The 19,450-nt window shown below is 42.6% G+C and overlaps 1 protein-coding gene across 18 annotated transcripts in view; it reads left to right on the top strand.

The window, feature by feature from the left end:
* TCF4 (transcription factor 4) overlaps positions 1-19,450 on the top strand; it is a 377,984-nt gene that overhangs the window by 142,612 nt on the left and 215,922 nt on the right. For 9 of the 18 annotated variants that reach the window (XM_043888697.1, XM_043888711.1, XM_043888702.1 and 6 more), the window contains one exon: positions 379-411. The exons of the other annotated variants lie outside the window; for them this stretch is intronic. In XM_043888697.1, coding sequence (XP_043744632.1) covers positions 379-411 — 33 coding nt within the window. The remainder of the gene's footprint in view (positions 1-378; positions 412-19,450) is intronic. 18 annotated transcript variants of the gene reach the window in all.

Raw genomic sequence — 19,450 nt, 5'->3', positions numbered from 1 at the left:
TAAATGTTCTCAAGTTGCATTGTTGCGTAAGGTGGAAGGCACCTTTCTGTGGATTTTGGTTAAAGGTGCTGACAAGGTGAGATTTCTTCACCTGCATTGTAGGTCATCTGCATTTCGAGTAACCACTGGGTAGGACACTTTTCATCAAGGAAATGCTGTCACATGCACCTTCTAGGTTCTGGGGAATATGTTGGGGATAGTCTTCCGATGCAGTTCATTCGTCTCCAGAGAAGCTTGGCAGAGAATGTTGCCTGTGTATATGCCATCATTCTCTCATTCTCTTCACTCCCAAGGCATTCTGAATCTTCCTAAGGAAGTGTGTGTGAATTTTGAATAGAAAGAGATACTCAGGGGATCTTATTTTATTTCTTCTTGCAGAATATCAAGCCCCGGGACCAACAGTGGCAAAAGGTATGAAACATAGATGGGACTGAATTAAATGTATCCCCAGGCACCTAATAGATACAACCCAAACATTTCTCATCGTCTTGATGTTTGTGTATTAATCACTCCCCAGTTCCTTGCACGTGCTTATTAATAGGAAAAACTGTAAGGGAGTTTTGCTTTAAATTGGTGTAAGATATAGCAGGTTACGTTGTTGATGTTGAAAGTAAAACATGGAAAGCTTTCTTACAGCTTTGAAAGCTCGCTGCAACCTGAATATGGGGGCAGTGGAGGACAGTGGGCTGACCAAGGCTTGTGTTTAGCTGGCCTCTGGTTTGACTCCCAACTTGCCATTCTCCACTGTGTGATATTGCATAGTGTTTAGTGGTCTGATGGAATTTCTCATCTGAGTCGTTGCTCTGGCTTTAAATGAAAACCAGGAAAAATACCTGGCCCTTAAATTCAGTGGCTGTGAGTGATCACGGTGCCTCCTCTTATTTTCGCTAGGCTCTTTTTCTGCTCGTTGGGTCTGACCAGCTTGGCAAAAGTAATACGCAGACTTGAGACTCACGTAGTGGGTTTTGGCAGAATGTGGAAGTGATTAATTAAATGCCACCCCCTCATGGGCCATATTAAAAGCTGAATGAAAATAGAAACTGTGTAATATCTGATAACATTTGGTGGAGAAAAGGGAGACAAAAGGAACGAAGGATTAGAGAGAAAGGGACACATAAAAAGCTAATTTTAGAGCATTCTGATCGCAAAGTATGATTTTCTAGCCTTGAAGTATCAGCATTGGCATGGCTGCCTGAGTCTCTGAAATTATTGGGTTACTAATTGCTCCTGCCTCTTCCTCACTTTGGCTATTCAGACCAAGCCATGGTCTTAAAAGTTCAGTAGCCAAATCTGATTGCTTGGGATGTAAGCATAAACTCTTTATGTGTAACTTATGGTACTTAATTGGATAGTACCAAATCATGGAGGAAAATTTATTGGTGACCTTGTCTCCTTCAAAACTTTCAGAGCATTTGGAAATGAACCTGATACTCAGATTTGGGGAATCCTGTAACCTTGGCTTGACAGGATAAGATTCATACTTTATATTGTGTGTGTTTTTATTTTCTTTCATTGCATAGTTTCCCTTTTTCTTATTTATTGATGATCTTGAAAATGTTATTTGGAAATTGAAATGCAGTGAACATAAATGTTTTAAATATCTTGGCGGACTGCTTAAGTAACTGTGGGTAACCTCTGTTAGGCATCCTTGTTTTAGTCGTTCAGTCGTGTCTGACTCTTTACGACCCCAGGGACTGTAGCCCACCAGGCTCCTCTGTCCATGGGATTCTCCAGGCAAGAATACTGGAGCGGGTTTCCATTTCCTTTTCCAGGGGATCGTCCCAACCGCGGGACTGAATGTGTGTCTCCTGCGTATGGCAGGTGGACGTTTGACCGCTGAGCCACCTGGGAAGCCCATCCTCCTTACTAGGTAGGGGGGAAGCTGACTTCCGGAACGAGAGCTTGCTGGACCATCTTTTGGTGATCTCCTACTTTTCCTTTTGGGGCTTCCCACATGGCTCAGTGGTAAAGAAGCTGCCTGCACTGCTGGAGACCCAGGTTTGATCCCTGGTCGGGCAGATCACCTGCCGGGGGCATGGCAGCCTCCTTCAGTGTTCTTGCTTGGGGAGTCCGTGGACAGATGAGCCTCGCGGGCTGCGGTCCACGGGGTCTCAGAGTCAGATGAGACTGAAGCGACTGCACACGGCGCTTTCCTTGGCCTCCTCCTCACTCTGCCCCTGACCTGACGCATGGAGATGTGCTCTGGGGGAAGAGCTCTGAACTTTTCTGTTACCTCAAAGAGAAGGCGGTTCTAAATATGTCTGTTTTAAAGATCTGTGTAGCTCCGGGAGTTGGTGATGGACAGGGAAGCCTGGTGTGCTGCAGTCCGTGGGGTCGCAGAGTCGGACGCGACTGAGCAGCTGAACTGAACTGATATCGCCTGAACACCAAATTGAAAATAAAACAAAAGAAAGCAGCCTTGCTCAGAGTCTTCTAAAGGCATTTTAATAGTTAATGAGATTTTGCCCCATACCCTCATGAGTTTCATTTAGTTCTGAAATAAAAATTTACGGCTGTTCTCTCAGCTGAGCTGATACTAGTTTAAGGGTGGAATTGAGTTCACACCTGCTCTAGCATAAAAAGCAGCCTTGATGTGACTTCTTGAAAATGTTTGCAGAGCAGAATGAGAGAACGCAGTACCCCTACAATTCTAACCGCAGACTGATGCTCTTTGCAAACACTAAGGAAGCTGCTTCATCAATTGGCTCTAATTTGCTGAGATTGTCCATTTCTAGCCCTCCCTCAGTTACCTACTTTCCTCAAGATAGGATGTGGCGGTGGAAACACAGTTGGTTTGCATAGGCAGTGGATCCACATTAACACTGTAAAGTGTACATATGGGAAAATCTTTGCATTTGCTAGGCCATTTAGCTGTTCAAGATATGGTCCGTTAGTCAGGCAAAGTACAATGGCTTTTCTGAGTGCTCTAGTTAAGGGGCAGGATGTGTAAAGCAGTGTACACTTAGGTGGATAATTAATAATTAGTGTAGGCTTGTAAGGCTGTAATATAATATATAAATTTCAGCACCTGTTAAAGTTTTATCAGAGCGGATCACCTTTCCTTACTAAGAGGGAGTATTCCTCCCTTGGGAAAAAGAGAGTGCCCCCAGTGCACGCAAAGATCGTAGTAACTAAGGGAGGGCTGGTTTTTACATCAAGGGCGATTTTCCAAGGTTACTGTGATAAGGCAACCTAGTTTAGTGGTCACATTTAAGTAGCATTCCTATACAGTTTTATATGTGTTTGACTGTAGATGACAAAACACGGTTTAGAAAACATGTTTGGGCACATTCTAATATTTGGGGACGGTTGATTTGCCAGAAAAGCTATGTGTCTGACACTTTGCAACTCTTTGGACAGTAGCCCGCCACGCTCCTCTGTCCAAGAGATTCTCCAGGCAAGAATACTGGAGTGGGTTGTCATTCCCTTTGCCAGGGGATCTTCCCGACCCAGGGATCAAACCCACATCTTCTGTGTCTCCTGTGTTGCAGGCGGAGTCTTCACCCAATGAGCCATCAGGAAAGCCCTATATTTGGAGACTGTTAATTTGCCAGAGAAGCTACCCACTCTCACCCTGTCATCATCCCCTCTGCAAAACAATGAGAGCTGTTCATTTTATAATTTCCTGACAAGTAAATATTCAGAGGGAGAGCTTTTTCTGGAGGCTAAGTTGGATGGAGTAGAGAAGATAAAACTTCGATCCCACATTCTGTTTTTGGCTTAGTTGTGTCACAAGTGGTTTTGACACCTCATATCTTAGCTCTCTGGATTTTTAGATGGGGAAGAAGTTCTCCCTTACAGCAGGGAGGGAAAGAGCAAGTCACATATTTGTGAAAGCAAAGCAGAATATCTTACTGCCTTAAAAGTTGATCATCTTCTTGATAAATAATATTCATGTGTTATCAGTATGTCTGCAATCATATGGTCCTCAGTGTATGCATTTTTTTAACCATCCATATAGATTTTATTTATACTCAAAGCCAATGAAAGGATAAACTGCAGTACTCAAATTAGCCTTTGGTTCATTCATTGATTCATCGAAAAAGTACTTGTGGAAAATCTGTGTCAGGCAGGCTCCTGTTAGGTACCTGAGAGTGACGTGCTACTTTTCTTGCTTTCAGCGTGGCCCACAGTCTAAGTAAGGATTCAGATGGGTGTCAAGTCACAGAATTAGGGAGGTATTCAATATATGCCCAGGGTGCTGTTGGATTATATATTTGGGATACCAACCATCAGCTACCTCGTAATAATGGCTGAGATGTTCTGGTGCTTATCAAATACCAGGCATCCACTAACAATTTACGCTTATAATCTTGTTTCTTTCTCAGGCATTGTCATTGCCTTTTTTTTGGGGGGGGGGGGGTGCAGTTGAGGATCAGGGAGATGGAAGTACCTGCCCAGTGTTGTGCAGTAAGTGGCAGAGCCCAGATTCAAAGCTTTTATCTGCTGAGCTCTAAAGCCCTTGTTCTGAGCCACCCTGCACTGCCTCCCTTGTAGAGAACATGGCAAGAATTCCCTGAGGTGCAATAGCAGTTAAGTGTGTGCTCAGCTGCAACTAATGGAATACCTGATAATAGTAGGTTAGTCAAACAAAGATGACTTTTTCCATCACTTAAGGGGATGTCTGGAGGTAGGCGTTGCCTGTGTGGATTCAGCAACATCAGTGTTGCTATCTTTCCTTTCTGCTCTCCTCAACATGCTCATTTTAATCCTTCATCTTTTTCTCTCATCTTGCATTTCTCACAAGATGTCTCCTAAGCCCCAGAAACCATGTCAGAGTTCACAATAGGAAGTTGGAGAGGCAGAGATTAGACTAACGTCCATACCTAATTGTATCTCATTCCTTCAGGAGGAGGGGAAAAGCATCCCCAGAAACACGTGGTCTTTAGCAAGATTTTACTAACAACTTATTGTTCAAATCTCTAATAGACATTTACTCATAGCTGCAAGGGAAGCTGGGAAAGCGAACTTTTACAGTGTTAGTTGGCACTGGGATTCAGGCAGGCAAGAGAGGAGGGCATTGGGCATGGTCATTGAATCAATATGAATTTTATTGTATTATAAGTAATAATGCCTGAGCTGATAGGGCCCTCTTGACGGATGAGTTGGAACCGTCCAGGTATAAAGTAAATTGTCAGGTGAGAGAAAGACAGACGTGTAGGGGCTAGAGGATGTCATGGGAAACCTGGAATGAAGAGGCTCCCGAAGACTGAGACATAATTCCATAAGGTCCACAGAGGAAGGAATGACAGGGAAACTGGGTTAGAATCCTCACTCCAAAAAACGTGAAGAGTCTTTTTTGAATGCTAGGGGAAGGAACCTGGTTTATCATTGAAGCATGTAGTGAACTATTCAAGGGTTGCTTTTAAATAGTGGAATAACTGATTGATTTATGGTTTCGGATAATCACTCTAGCCACAGTGTGAATAGGAAGCAACATGACAGACAGGGAGATTACTCAGGAGGTGATTAAAGCAATTCCAGGAGGAAATGATGAGAAAATGGACTGAATCAGGAACAATGGGGATGAAGAGGAGGATATGAATTTGAGCAATATTAAATGGAAGGAAATGGCTGGACTTGGTAACTGATGGATAAGGGAGGAGTCATCCTTGGCTTGATGTCTGGCTTGGGGCAGCTGGGGGATGGTGTTATCATTCATTGAGATGTGGATTATGAGAGGAGAAGCAGTTTATTGGGGATTAAGATGGTAAGTGCAGTTAGGGAGGTAATGAATTTTTGAGATATCTGTGGGTGAATTGACTTGTGGTTCTGGTGGGGATTGCGGATTTGGCCTACAGTTTTCCATATTTGGTAGTTGAAGTCATGGGAGGGGATCCATTACCAGAGAGAGGGGAAAGGGAACCTATTTTCTGATTAATCATTTTGCTTTCTAAAGAACTTAAGTTGAAGGGGACAATACATCCATCTCATCTTTATCTCCCATAAAAACTTGATATCTCTAAGAAAACTAGGTCATTCTTGATTTGATCACACAGTCATTTCAGTGTTACATTTAATCACTCATCTATAACACACTGTTCATAAATTCTTTGTTCCTTCTTCCCTCCCATCCTCTCTCCCTCCTCCTCTTCTACCTTTCTCCCTCCCTCCCTCCCTCCCTTCCTTCCTTCTCTTCCTCGCTTTCCTCTTCCTTTCTTCCACGAAGACAGGTTGGATTGAACCTTGCTTCAGAACATTCATTTATCCGCCGTTTGGGAAGACATCGTAGGTTCTTAGATGTGGTGTGGAACTTAGAGCTCTCCTGTGTGCTTTCAGATTTACATCGGCTTCCTTCCCAACATAGGAATCTTTCTGGAGGAAGCCCTAGGAAAGTTGTTGGCGCAGTGACAGGCTGAGTAATGCATAAATGGATGGACCCCAGCAGGTATTCCTTCCGCCGCCGAGGCACTCGGCACTCCCCGCATTGGGGAAGCCACTCCTGACACGGCAGTTCATCGCACTGAGACAGCTGTGACTTTCAGAAGGTTCTCGGTTTTGTCGCTGTCAGCTCGGAACACGAGTTTTCTCTTCTGAAGCTACCTGGGACTGTGCCTTTTCTCTCTTTCCCCATGTTTCCCACGGTGATCATTCTTGCTTCCTCCCAGAGTGTCGCTGGGAAACAGGTAGCATTATCACAGAGCCTGGGTTAACCACACCTTGTGTCCCTGGTCACTGTCCTCTGTGTGTTTCACTTGGTCTCTTTCCCTCTGCACGTGGTGAGTCCAACACTTCACTCAGTATTCCCAGTCTGGGTTCGTCAGCAGTGAGTCTGCTTTCATTTTTCGTGTTGCTGCGGCCTGAGGTTTCACTTACATACTCATGTTTTGGCATTGATTGGAAATTGAGCTCCCAGTCCACTCAAATTACGAAATATTTTTAACATCAGTTGCTTTACAATCAGGTTTTCCACTTCCTTGTGTAGAATGGGACTTCATATTAATCCTCACTCGTTAAATACTTCTTGTTGGTCTCGGTCTGCCAGTGTGCCCTCTGCCCATGTTTTCTGGGCAGAAACTGCCAATACAGCCAAGAGCCTGTATTGTGTGATGTGAAGCGGCATCCACTCCTGTGCTTAATCCTGACTCCACCTAATCTTCCACCGAGTTCCCTCACTTCTGTGTTGAGGATAATTAATGAGAACCATTTCTGTAATTGTGGATCCTTGTCTTTACTGTCAATATTCTGCCCTCTGGAGAGAAGGCTTAAGACAAATAGTTCTTCTGTGACTGCTGGAAGAAGCAAATACAGTTCTTCAGTTGTGGGACCTACCAAATTTACCAGGTGATAAATAGGATATAAAGTTGCAGTTGGCTGATCATTATTAACTGGCTACCTTATTGGGCCTGATGAGAAAAGAACTGAAAGCTAACAAATAACAAAAATCTTAAGATTCCCTGAACAAAAGTACTAAGCGTCCATCACCTACCTCTGGTATTAAGACGAAAAATTACAAGGTGAGCTAAATGTTGATGATAGATGCAGAAGGTTAAATGAATATTTGGGTTAACAGTGAAGATAAATTGAGAGGTATTACTTCCTTTACAGGGAGTTTTCCAGAGGATGCCTTTAAATTGAGACTATGAAAATTAGACTCATGACAACTTTTCAGGTACAGAGTTCCTGACAAACAAGATCCCTGGAGAGCCCTGTGTGCACTCCCAGGTGCTGAAGAGCAGGATCGTCGTGCAAGATGATAATCTGATGGCTGGATATACTCAGAGAGAGGGGATGGATGCAGTTCAGTTCAGTTCCGTCGCTCTGCCGTGTCCGACTCTTTGCGACCCCTTGAACCGCAGCACACCAGGCCTCCCTATCTATCACCAAATCCCGGAGTTCACCCAAACTCATACCCATTGAATCGGTGATGCCATCCAACCATCTCATCCTCTGTCGTCCCCTTCTCCTCCTGCCCTCAATCTTTCCCAGCATCAGGGTCTTTTCAAATGAGTCAGCTCTTTGCATCAGGTGGCCAAAGCATTGGAGTTTCAGCTTCAGCATCAGTCCTTCCAATGAACACCCAAGACTGATCTCCTTTAGGATGGACTGGTTGGATCTCTTTGCAGTCCAAGGGACTCTCAAGAGTATTCTCCAACACCACAGTTCGAAAGCGTCAGTTCTGCGCTCAGCTTTCTTTATAGTCTCACATCCATCCATGACTACTGGAAAAACCATAGCCTTGACTAGATGGACCTTTGTTGACAAAGTAATGTCTCTGCTTTTTAATATGCTGTCTAGGTTGGTTATAACTTTCCTTCCAAGGAGTAAGTGTCTTTTAATTTCATGGCTGCAACACCATCTGCAGTGATTTTGAATTAGCATCTAGCAATTTGTTTTATAAATGAGCAGTGGAACTATATACAAGGTCTAGGTTGACCTGAACCTAGGTCAGGTTAGGTCAACCTGACTTGATTTCATAATAAATGTCATAATGGTGACAGGTCTTCAGGGACATTAGTACACTGTTTGCGATTGTGGACTTCTTTGTGGACGAACCATTCTTTGGCTTCCTGTTTTTGGTCATGTCTATGAGAAGTATGAATGTTTCATCACGAAAAGTCAGCCCATCTTGGTTCATCACACCAGTGTGTAGGACTTCTTTAGCTTTAAGCCCTCCAAGCCCTTCTGTGTACCTAGCTTCTGTTTTGGTCACTTCCTCGTGTGTGGATTTTGATCTAGTGCCATTAGAAGGGGCTTCCCTGGTGGCGTTAGTGGTACAGAACCCAGCTCCCAGTGCAGGGGATGTAACAGACACAGGTTCAATCCCTGGTCTGGGAAGTTCCCCTGCAGGAGGACAGGGCAGCTCACTCCAGTATTCTTGCCTGGAGAATCCCATAGACAGAGGAACCGAGCTGGCTACAGTCCGTAGGATCGCCAAGAGTTGGAAGCAATTTAGCACACACACACCATTGGAAGTCTGGCCATTTTGAGAGTGAAACTTTGAGCTTTCATTGTGTCTGATTACTTGTACGACCTGAGAGGTTCTTGTATTAGCTAGGAAACACTCAAATTTTCTCTGTCACTTTTAAAAGCCATCTTGACCTCCTGCGTAGTATTTATGCTTTGGCAACCATTGCCAATGCTGTTTCAAAAGTGTCAAGACTTGGAGCTATTGCTTCACAGAAGGTGATGGGGCTGTAGAATTTATTCAGCTACTACCCTTTTCTAAACCAAAGTAAGGTTGTATTTTTTGCTTTCATAGACAGACAAATTAAGGTCTTTAAAATACAACCTACTTCCCCTTTTCTTTCTTCTTCAAATAATCTGGAGCAAAAGCTTATTGGTTTTCTGTACAACTGCCTTGTTTTAAAAATCAAATTGAAGACCAACTTGATTCTGCCTGCAGAGCGCCTTTTTAGAAAATCTGGATGGTTAAATTGGAAGCACGTTCTGCACGTGGTTTAGCAGTTAGTAGCCTGGAAAATGACCCAATAGCCAAGATAGTATTTTTTTTTTTTTTAATTTTCATTGTAAGCGCTTGTTTAAAGTTTAAGCCTGTAATTGACTATCTTGCACATTGTTCATTGTTAATTCTTTTCAGGCTGTTATAGTTTGTAAATACATTGCCTGCTAAGTTGTGTCAGTGTAGGAACATTAGTGCTGTAAGAAAATCTAGTTAAATGTGGTGCTTAAAAGCATTACCAATTAGACTGGTTCAGCATGCTTTCTTAGTGATCCTAGGAAAGTCACTTTATATTTGTGCAAATTTCTACTTATTTAAAATGGGTATGACTACACACACACACACACACACACACACACACACACACATTTTGAATTAAAGGGCAGCATGTAAGTTCAAACTATGTAACTATGTTGTAGCTTGCTGAAGAATTTCTACTGATTGGTGGCTACATTACTCAGTATTTTTATTTGGCTCCTTCAATTAGTTCCATGTTGGAGGGGCAAAAATCCTTCTATTTTGCAGTTTTACTGTATTTGTCAGCTGGTATCTCCCAGGTAGCTCAGACTGTTTTATTTTGCATAGTTTATATTTGAGAAATAATTTTTAATACACATACTGCATGAAGTTTATTCCATTTAGATGGATATGCTAAGCAAATCAAGGGATTTCCTGGTATTCTTTCAGCAATTTTTTAGTTTGGAAGAACTGGACGTCACTTGAAATTACAGATACAAGCTAATACTGGCTAATAATTAAAGGTTGCAAAAATTGCAGTGGAAAAGGAGTTAAATTGTGCCTATCGAGTGGCAAGGACAACTAGAATATGGACATGATGGAAAATAACGAGGTGGATAAAATGCAATTTATCTCGATATGGTATAGAAAGAAAAATTGTGGTGGGATACGTACTGGATGTAGCTTAAGCTGTGTATCATTATGTACAAGTGGAAACTTACATGAAACTCCTCTTGATTAAGTTTTATGTGAAACAAAGAGTGTGATTGGAAGTGTAGAATTAAAGAGTATTTTCAGAGCATGATGATAATCTAGCCGAGGTTTCAGCAAGTCCGTGGTCAAACTAGAGAAGAGAAAGAAAAAGTGAGGAAGCCTCATTTGGTGTGATGCAAATTTGTGACAGAAGTAGTAGTTTAGACCTAACCGATTGTCGCGCTAGATTTGGTCATCAGACGATGTTTTTCATAGCAAATATTATCTGAACCATTAACTTAAACACTGAAATATACAGGAGATGTGTAGGCAGAACTGTAGCCTTTCTGTCCCTTGAAACACAAGTTAACAGTCAGCCTTGAACTTTAGATGCTATAAAAGCAGAATGAGAAAAAGAAGGGGGTAAGTAGTGAAAGAAAGAGTGGGAAAAGGCATGCATATTCAGAGATACGATTCAGTAAGTAGATGCTCCAAAGTTAATACTATGTAAAAATAAAGACACTATAATAATATTCCTACTATCAGGCTAACAGGATCAGAAACTAAAGAGCACAAAGCAATTATTTATTAAGAAAGAGGCAGAGATGACATGGAGTGTTATAGAGGAGGAGACTGCCATGATTACAGGAAGATGTTAAGAATATCAAAAAATATTCCCAAATTAAGAGTGGAAAAAAGGAAGAGAGATTACCTATGAGATGATGATAAATAATAATGAGTTATTTCTGAGAGCACCTACAGAACAGGAGGTCTGAAAAGTGGTTTGTCAAGCCTCGGAGAGATAGAAAGGGTAATTTATTGACAGGCAGTGGAGACACTGCTAAAAAATAAATGAATTTTTCACCTCACTGTTCACAAAGGAGGATGGGGGACAGATGCCAGAAACAGACATAAATTTCCCAGGGGAGAATGAAGAAAAACAAAAAAAAGCAGGATCCTGCCAAAACCAGTGATCAAGGGTTGAGAAGGAAAACTAATAAAACCCCTAAAGCTTAGCAGCAGTCACCTCAAAGTATAGAAAAAGTTATAGAATGGAGAAGCTGATTAACTGTGTTTCTTAGAATGGTTGGAGGTAATTTTGAAGGTTTGTATTATCCAGTTAATCCATTAGACTAGCCTCTTTGAAATTTACCCTTCAAGGAAACAAGCTCATTGGCTATACAAAGTTTATCTTAAGTTGTTTTGGAATAACCAAGACATCTTTTCTGTCCCTTAAGTCCTCAGTTTTGTTTTGTTTTGTTTTTGAGTTATGCTGCTTTGCCCAGTTTTTAATGTTTAAGTGTTTGTTAAGTGTTTACTGAACCTTATTATTGTTTCTAGAGAATTCTCTGAGCCATTGATTGGGCCAGTGTTTATTGGATACTCCTTAGTGCCAGGCAGTGTGTTAGATCCTGGAGCATGGTATTGAAAAAGACAGATGTGCTCTTTAGGGTCTTTGAAGCCACTGCATTCTCACTCCTGTAAAGTGGAGAGGTAAAGAAAGGTCGTTGATTTCGCCTTGCTGTCATTCCTGGTCTTCCTGTTGACTGGCTTCTTGATGGAGAATGTCTGAAGAAGAACAGCCTCTCTTTTGGCTGGTCTGATGGCTGTGCTGGGTTGTCCCCAGTGCGGGTACCCACTTCCTTTCCTAGATCTCCGAAGTGGATCTTTCCCGAAGCTCACTCATCTCCCTGACACTCCAAACCAGACTCTTTGGTTTGACTCCCTACCAGCGGCCCGAGCACAAATTAGGAATTCTTGACCTCCTCTGCCGTTTTGGGATTTAGAATGTTCTTGCCTTGGGCAGGTGAGAGACTGTACTTTAAAATGGTCTTTTTTCCCTTCCGTTTTCCCCCCTGCTTCTGCATTTTGCCCCTGCGGTGTCCTCACCTCCCATCCCCTCTGACAGTCGTCCCCCCTGGACCACCTCTTTCCCTGCTCTTCGCTTTCGTAAGTCAAGACCTTTCCATTTTCCTTCCCAGAATGTATCTTTCTTTGCTTCGTGTGCAGAGCGCTTGAAGCCACTCATCCAGCGAGTACTGTTGGGAGGAGGGCTTCGCTGTGGTCATGTGTCCCCACCTTTCGGTATTGCTTTAGTGGCTACCTGAGAACAGGGTAGGAGCGATGTTTCAGACGTGGTTTCTGAGCCTGTTGGAGAGAGACAGAGAAACTTCCATCTGCTGCACAGTTTTGTCCTACAGGTCCTTGTTCCCATGGCCAAAATCTTGTAGGTAGAAGTCATCTCCCATGCCACCCTTTCGATCAGGACTGTGGGTGGTGTACGCTGGTTTGAATAGCTCCTCTGAGCTCTTGATTCTCATGTGTAATTTGAGTGTCTCTAAGAGCTGGTAGACTTGAGTTCATCCCTGAGTTCACTCAGCTACATCAATGTTTCTTTTGGTGTATGTTCCTCTTTTAGATAGAGCCAGTTCGGTTTAGTTGGTTTCTTCCCTGGGAACAGCTCATTCCCTGGGGATGTTAGCATTGGGTGAATCTGCCGTCTTGTTGAGCAGGGGACTGATATGCACGTGACAACTGTATACAAAGCAATGCCAACCCCGCCTGCAACTATTCTATTCCTAATGAGAGAGTAGAAGCAAGGGCTGGGTAGAGAATGCCAGAAAGCAGCTTTGGTACCTCTTGGCCTATATTTACTGTGAATGTTCTTTTATCTCACTGTTTCTTAGGGTCCTTATGTATCTGATGGGAAAGTATATCTTGGGCTTCCCTGGTGGCTCAGTGGTAATGTGTCTGCCTGTCAGAGCAGGAGACGTGGGTTCAGTCCCTGATCCAGGAAGATCCCAGATGACGTGGAGCAGCTAAACCCATGAGCCATAACCTCTGAGTCCATGCTCTAGAGCCCGGGAGCTACAACTGCTGAAGCCCATGTGCTCTAGAGCCCATGCTCCACAACGAGAGAAACCCTGCAACGAGAGGCCCTCACACCACAAATAAAGAGTAACCCCCCGCCCCATGCAGAAACAAAGGAAAGCCTGAGCAGCAGCAAAGACTGAACACAGCCAAAAAGAAAAAGTTGATGTTAAAAAAAAAAAATTGCCGTAAGCCTGTTTTCTTTCTTTGCAAATTATAACCTTCATTGGAACCAAAGCCGCAAAGGAGCTCAGATGGAAGCCCTACAGTCTTGAGAAGGGCTTGTAGAATAATGGACTCAGCTTGGGGTCATGGTGGGGCCATTAATGGCCCGTGGCACCCTAAGTCCATAAGGAAATAGGACCGTATCTTGTAGATCTTCACCTGAACATCTGAGCTACCTCTGGGCCGATCACATAATATAGACGCCCGGGCTGCGTCTATAGCTGTTCTGTGTTTGGAGGTCTGGGCTGGGATCCAGACGTCTAACTTCAGTGTGCGTTTGGTGCCTCTCCTGTCCTGCCAGGTTGAGAAATCGCTGACCTACACATCACTTTCATTTTCAAAACTTCATTTTCCTTGAACCGAGTACTTATTTTTAAATCCTTCTATTTCTTTCTCACTCAGTAAAAGTGAGTCATCACCTACTTAGCACCTGTTTACCATCAAGATATTTTTATGCCCTAAATTAATAACTTTTTCAGGTCAAAGAAGATGGATAATTTTTGATGTGTTAAAATTGTGCATACTTCCAGAAAGGGCCAAAATGAACTCTATTTTTTTTTTTTTTTTTTAATTTTAGTTGTCCTTCAAATCGATAGGATTACTCTGAGGGCCTTAAAGGTTTGCCTCTGTGATAATGATGTAAATGACAGACATTCATTATGTAGATTCACAATTAAACATTATGTATATGCAGTGGCAGTGATTTTCCTTGCAGGAAAAATGTTAACGGATTTTAACTAATTTAGAGGAAAGACAAGCCAAATTAGAAGAAAGTCGGCACTATAAATATTTCAAAAAGAACATCCATGTATTATTTTTTATAATATACAGCAAAGACTAAATGACACTGAAGAAGGAAGCTTTGCCTTATGCAGAACAATTAGGGAAATAGCTAAGAATGTGATGAAATTAGCCTCGGAATTGATTGAAATATGTTCTTCTCAAGTACTTGGGTGATTTTGTTATACTTTGTAATATTACCTCTGCCATCTTGTATGACTTATGGTGCATAATATTTTGTTAAGGCTACCTGTCCAATAAAAGAAACACGCCCAAGTTGCTGTAGCTTGCTGACTTATTGTTGCTGGTTTTTTCCCCCCAGAATCTCTGAAACGGTGTGGATAACAGGGGTATTTAGTTGTCTCTTCTATCTCTTTTAGAATGATAGAGCTGTTTTTGTTTGATTTGGGTTTCCGATGCACATGTGGTGCTTTGGTTATACTATGGGATGAAGATCTGACCCCTGACTGCTTGGAGCTGTGACTCAAAACCTGTCCCTGTGAGACTCTCCCAACTAACGTGTTAACCACTGTTGTACATACAGTCTTGTGCTTCTGTCGAATTCTGTATATCTTCTTAAAGTAAAATGCAGAGGGAAAGCCAGTTAAAGACGTCTACATTTTGTAATACTTGACTCAAAGTTAAAGAAAATGTATGGAATTTTGGTATTTGTTTCTACACGTATCATAGTATATATTCCTTTTTACTATCAAGATTATTAATGCTTACTTTATTTAGAATATTTGGCAAGTTGAAAATATAACCTTTAGAGAGAATTAAAGTTCTTATGTTTGAATGAATAAAGTAGTTAAGTCATTAATCATGTTAAATTATTTCTCAGGATATTAATAATCATTGCTTTACCTGTGAACTTCTTTTCTAATCACAGAATCTTAATTGGTGAAGTTTTATTTGGAGGCATATCCCACTGTTAATAGGCCTGAAATATCTATAACCTATGGAAAAAGTCAACAAATATATTGAGTGATTGGGTTTTAAATTACATTACTTGTCAGCGTATTTGATTTGTATCATATATACTGATTTATATGCATCAATTGCTCTGGTTAGAGAGGTGCTTCTATGGCTCTTCCATATTATTAGTGTTCAGTCTTTAAGTCATTCATTAATTCACTCATCACATTTATTGAGCATGAGTTTCGTGCCAGATACTTGGTGTGTGTTGCACACGGCATAGTTGGAGTTACTTTCCATCTAGTGGAAAACACAGAAATTAAACAGGCCAAGAGAAACACAGGGTCCTATGGAAGCTCCTAGCAGGGAGGGGCAGAGTGTAGAGGAAGCAGACATCCAAGTTCACCTGTTCAGGTCAGGAGGAGACATTTGGGCAGAGAAAGTGACGTGGAGCAGGAGGGAGGCTTGTGGGCAGCCTCCAGAGTGACACCTGCAGAAGGTCAGAAGGCAGGCATTTGGACATCTCTCTCTCGACCATGGAAGAGGGAGGGCATGAGGTAAAGTTTCTCTGTGTCCGGCTTCTGAAGGACCTTCCGGACCATGCTCAGCATGTGTCCTTCCTTCAGCAAAGAGGTGCCCGGCCCTTGTGACACAGCCGGAAACAAGGTAGGAAGGACCCTCTGCCCTCGTGGAGCTTTTATTCAAGTGGAGAGAGACAAAGGCCAGACGCGTAGCTGGTGGTTTTGAAAGCGAGCCAGAAGCATGTGTGGCCAAATGGCCACAGTCTCAGCGTTTGCCAGTGTCATCGGGCCAAGTCAAAGGCTATTTGATAAAAATAACTTTGCAGTCATCTCCAGGTTTGGTCTGATGACTGCAAAGAGGTATATTGTTAACTCCGAGGATTTACAGGGAAAGTTGAAGGTGATTTATAATTTATATTTATGATCACTCTCCCCTTGCCAGGTATTGGGCTAAGCAGAGAGCATACCATTCTTGAGGGCAAGTCCTGACGTTCACTGTCATTACTATTTCTAGTACATCAGATCGATGTTCCTGAAGACTCCAGGACTTCCCTGGAATGTCAGATGAGAATATTTGAGGGCTGATCAGAATGCGTTGCCAGAGCCAGGATTCTTCCCTGGAGCATTTGACAGTATCACTAAATAAAAATTGCTTGTTTTTCTTTTTTTCTTACTATGAAAACCAAAAAAATTTCTGCATAATGATTGAAACTGGACATTTGCTAGTCACTCAAGATTAAGTATTAAATATAAGTAAGTTTTATTATGATGAACACTATTTTGGTGAAATTTAACAAAAAGGCAGAAAGATACCGGAAGTCAGTGTGTGGCCAGAGAAATAGAGTTAAGCAGAATGAATGAAGAAAGATTGATTTGAATTTGTTGTACAGTGCAAGCACAGTGAATGAAACTGTTCAATGAGTGAGAGGTATTTGAAAAAAATTAGTGTAGTCTGGCAATCTTAGCCTAATTTATTTCCTTTAGAATAAAAGTTGTAAGTGGGTAGGAAAAATGCTTTGAAATGTTGGCTTATAAAGAACTGGAAAACTACTCAAGGGTAACATTTCCTGAAGAGGAAATGACTCTGTCAGCATCGTGCACGTAGATGACCGGGCACATAAGGGACACAAACACAGCAAAAGGTGAAGAGGGAGGAGGTTATAAAACGAGGAGTCCTGCTTGGAACTAAAATAAAAGAGCAAAAAATCCTTGGGAACCAACAAGGTGATACATTTTTCCTCGTAGTATAAAACAAATATATGCAGTTGAAAATGTGTGGTTCTTCTTGCATAGATGTTGTCATCAGCAGCACACACAGTGGGATGTATTTGGAGAAACCTTTAATCTCACACTTCTTCATTCTTTGTCCATGCCACCCAAAGGCATGCGTTTTCAGAACAGTCCAGATTCAGGTGCCGCCTTTGTACCTGTGACACAAGCATGCAGCTTCCTTGACGCATAAGAGCAGATTAAATCCATGCTCCCTCAGCACTAAATTCTAAATAATGACCGTGACCTTTGTCCGACAACGTCCATAACGCTTATTCGCTAATGTCCATAAATGTTCATCGATATCCTAATGTGGCCACAATAGCCACTCGTCATTGTGCCCTTACTGTGTAACAGACTCCGTGCAGTTGTTCGCAGATGTTACCTTACAGTGTCTGTTTGTGAAAAGTACTTACCGTCCTCACTTTACACAGGAGGAAAGTGAAGGATAGCGAGTTTGAAATGATCTGGACAAAGGCCCCATCCTGGTTGATGAGTGGTGTGACCGTGACTTGCACACCATCCTGCCAGGCTCTGAAGCACACGTTCTAACCATTGGACCCACCTGCTTCCCTGGACAGTGCAGGTGGATGTGACCAGGTCAAAAGTATTCCAAGTAGGAGCTTCCATGGTGGCCCAGTGGTTGAGAGTTCATCTTCTAGTGTGGGGGGACATGGGTTCAATCCCTGGTTGGGGAACAAGGATCCCACATGCCTCGGTGCCTCTAAGCGTGTGCGCCACAAGAGAAAGAATCCTGTGCGCCATAGAGAAGACTCAGCACAGCCAAAACAAAAAGTATTCCAAGTAAATGTGAGATGCCCGAAGCCAGGGGCCACAATAATGAGTGCTGTACGTTTTTAAAAACACTTCAGCACAGTGTTAAACCATAATAAGAAGGAGAAGAGCCTTACAAGGAGAACAATTAAGGGTCGCAAAAGTCAAGGGACAACATCATCAGTTTGTAATAAGGGATGAGTGAGACTGATGAGCATAGGACCTGTTGCTTTATGAACATCAGCGCCTGCATCTGGTAAGGACTTGGGTTTGCCAAGTGCACGGCTGGCCTGGAATTAGACTCCCCTGTGGAATTCAGGTCAGCGTTTACACCCAAGTAGTTTACGATCTTTGACAGATTTAAGCAAAAATAGTATGAAAGCACTTAGGAACCATGTAGAGAAACAGAACCCAAGCAGAATCAGAGTAACGAAAGTTCTCAAGGGGGAGGCAGGAGGGGAATAGCAGTGGAGTCCTTGAATTTTTGGAAGATAGTGGTCTAAGAAATGAGTTGTTTGATTTGAGGTAGTTGATCATAGAATACCTGCCACTCCACTTGAACTGACGGCTGCTTCTCCTCACATCTAAGAAGAGAACGTGGCCCTTCTTTATTCTCTTGATAACCCTCAACATTTGCATCTTTCAGCTTATTTTAACTTGCTTATCCTGGAATCTTTTTCCAGAAATATTTCTTGTTCTGTCTTCTTTCATCGTCTCTTTCCTTCCTGACTCCTTTTCCTTCTTCATATAAAAGTGCAAATGGACCTTTCGTTCTCTGGCAGCAGTCGTCAAAGGGGCGTTCGTAGACCACATACCCAAAGTCTCAGATTGGGATCCACTTCCATCTGTGAATCAGCACCTCAGTAGCGTGTAGTTGAAGAGGTTTTTTGAAACTAATCTCAGAGGTAGTTTGACATCTAAGGTAGCACAGCTTCAAATTCTGTGGTTTTTCCCTAGCGTTGTCTTTTGAAACCCACCTCCCTGGATATCCACAATGTCAAAATTCATGAACTGTCTCTCTGTTTTTCTCACTGTTTTTTTCCTTTATGAGCTGTTTCCCTCTTTTATCTGTATGAGCATGGGAAGAGCTTGAAATTTGGGCTTAGAATGGGGCTTGATTTCCAGCTTAATGGCTTAGTGACTACGTGAGATTGTACCCCTCAATTTCTCTCTGGTAGGACAGCTGTCTTGGAGGTTGGTATGGCCAGCAGTTGGTGATTTTTGTTTTTTGCTTTAAGAGTCTGCCTCTCCCAGTGCCCTGGTGGAGAACTTGGGAATTACACCCTTAGCTGGGTTTGTGGCCGCTGCCTGGGAGCTACACAGTAAACTGCCTTCCCCACACACCCAGGATCCTGTCCGGCAACAAATCATGGGCGGGTTTGGCATGGCAAGTCCTAGAAGAGAGAAATCCCCTCTGGTGAGCCAGAAAATGCAACAGGATCTGTCTGAGATTGCTAGAGATAGGTGTGTGATCCACTTTACCCTCTGCCAGAAAAAGATTTTTCCTTGACAGCTGGAAAGATCAAAGGGCTGAAACCGTGGCTCTGGGGAGATGAATGGTGTAATATTAATATTATGTGAATTATATAGCTTGTGACAGTCAAGGTCAACGTGTCTAATTTCCTCCGTCTGGGAACCCCGCAGCCAGCCACTCATAGAGAGGAATTCTAGTCACAGGAGTCTTTAACTCCAAGGGGATGGGTTGCCATTACCTGCCTGTGGACAGCTGAGACATCCAAGCATTAATACTCTGTGATGGAGC

This window comes from Cervus elaphus, chromosome 27 (assembly GCF_910594005.1).
Source record: "Cervus elaphus chromosome 27, mCerEla1.1, whole genome shotgun sequence".
Classification (NCBI taxonomy): domain Eukaryota; kingdom Metazoa; phylum Chordata; class Mammalia; order Artiodactyla; family Cervidae; genus Cervus; species Cervus elaphus.
This window is presented reverse-complemented; position numbering and strand designations above follow the sequence as displayed.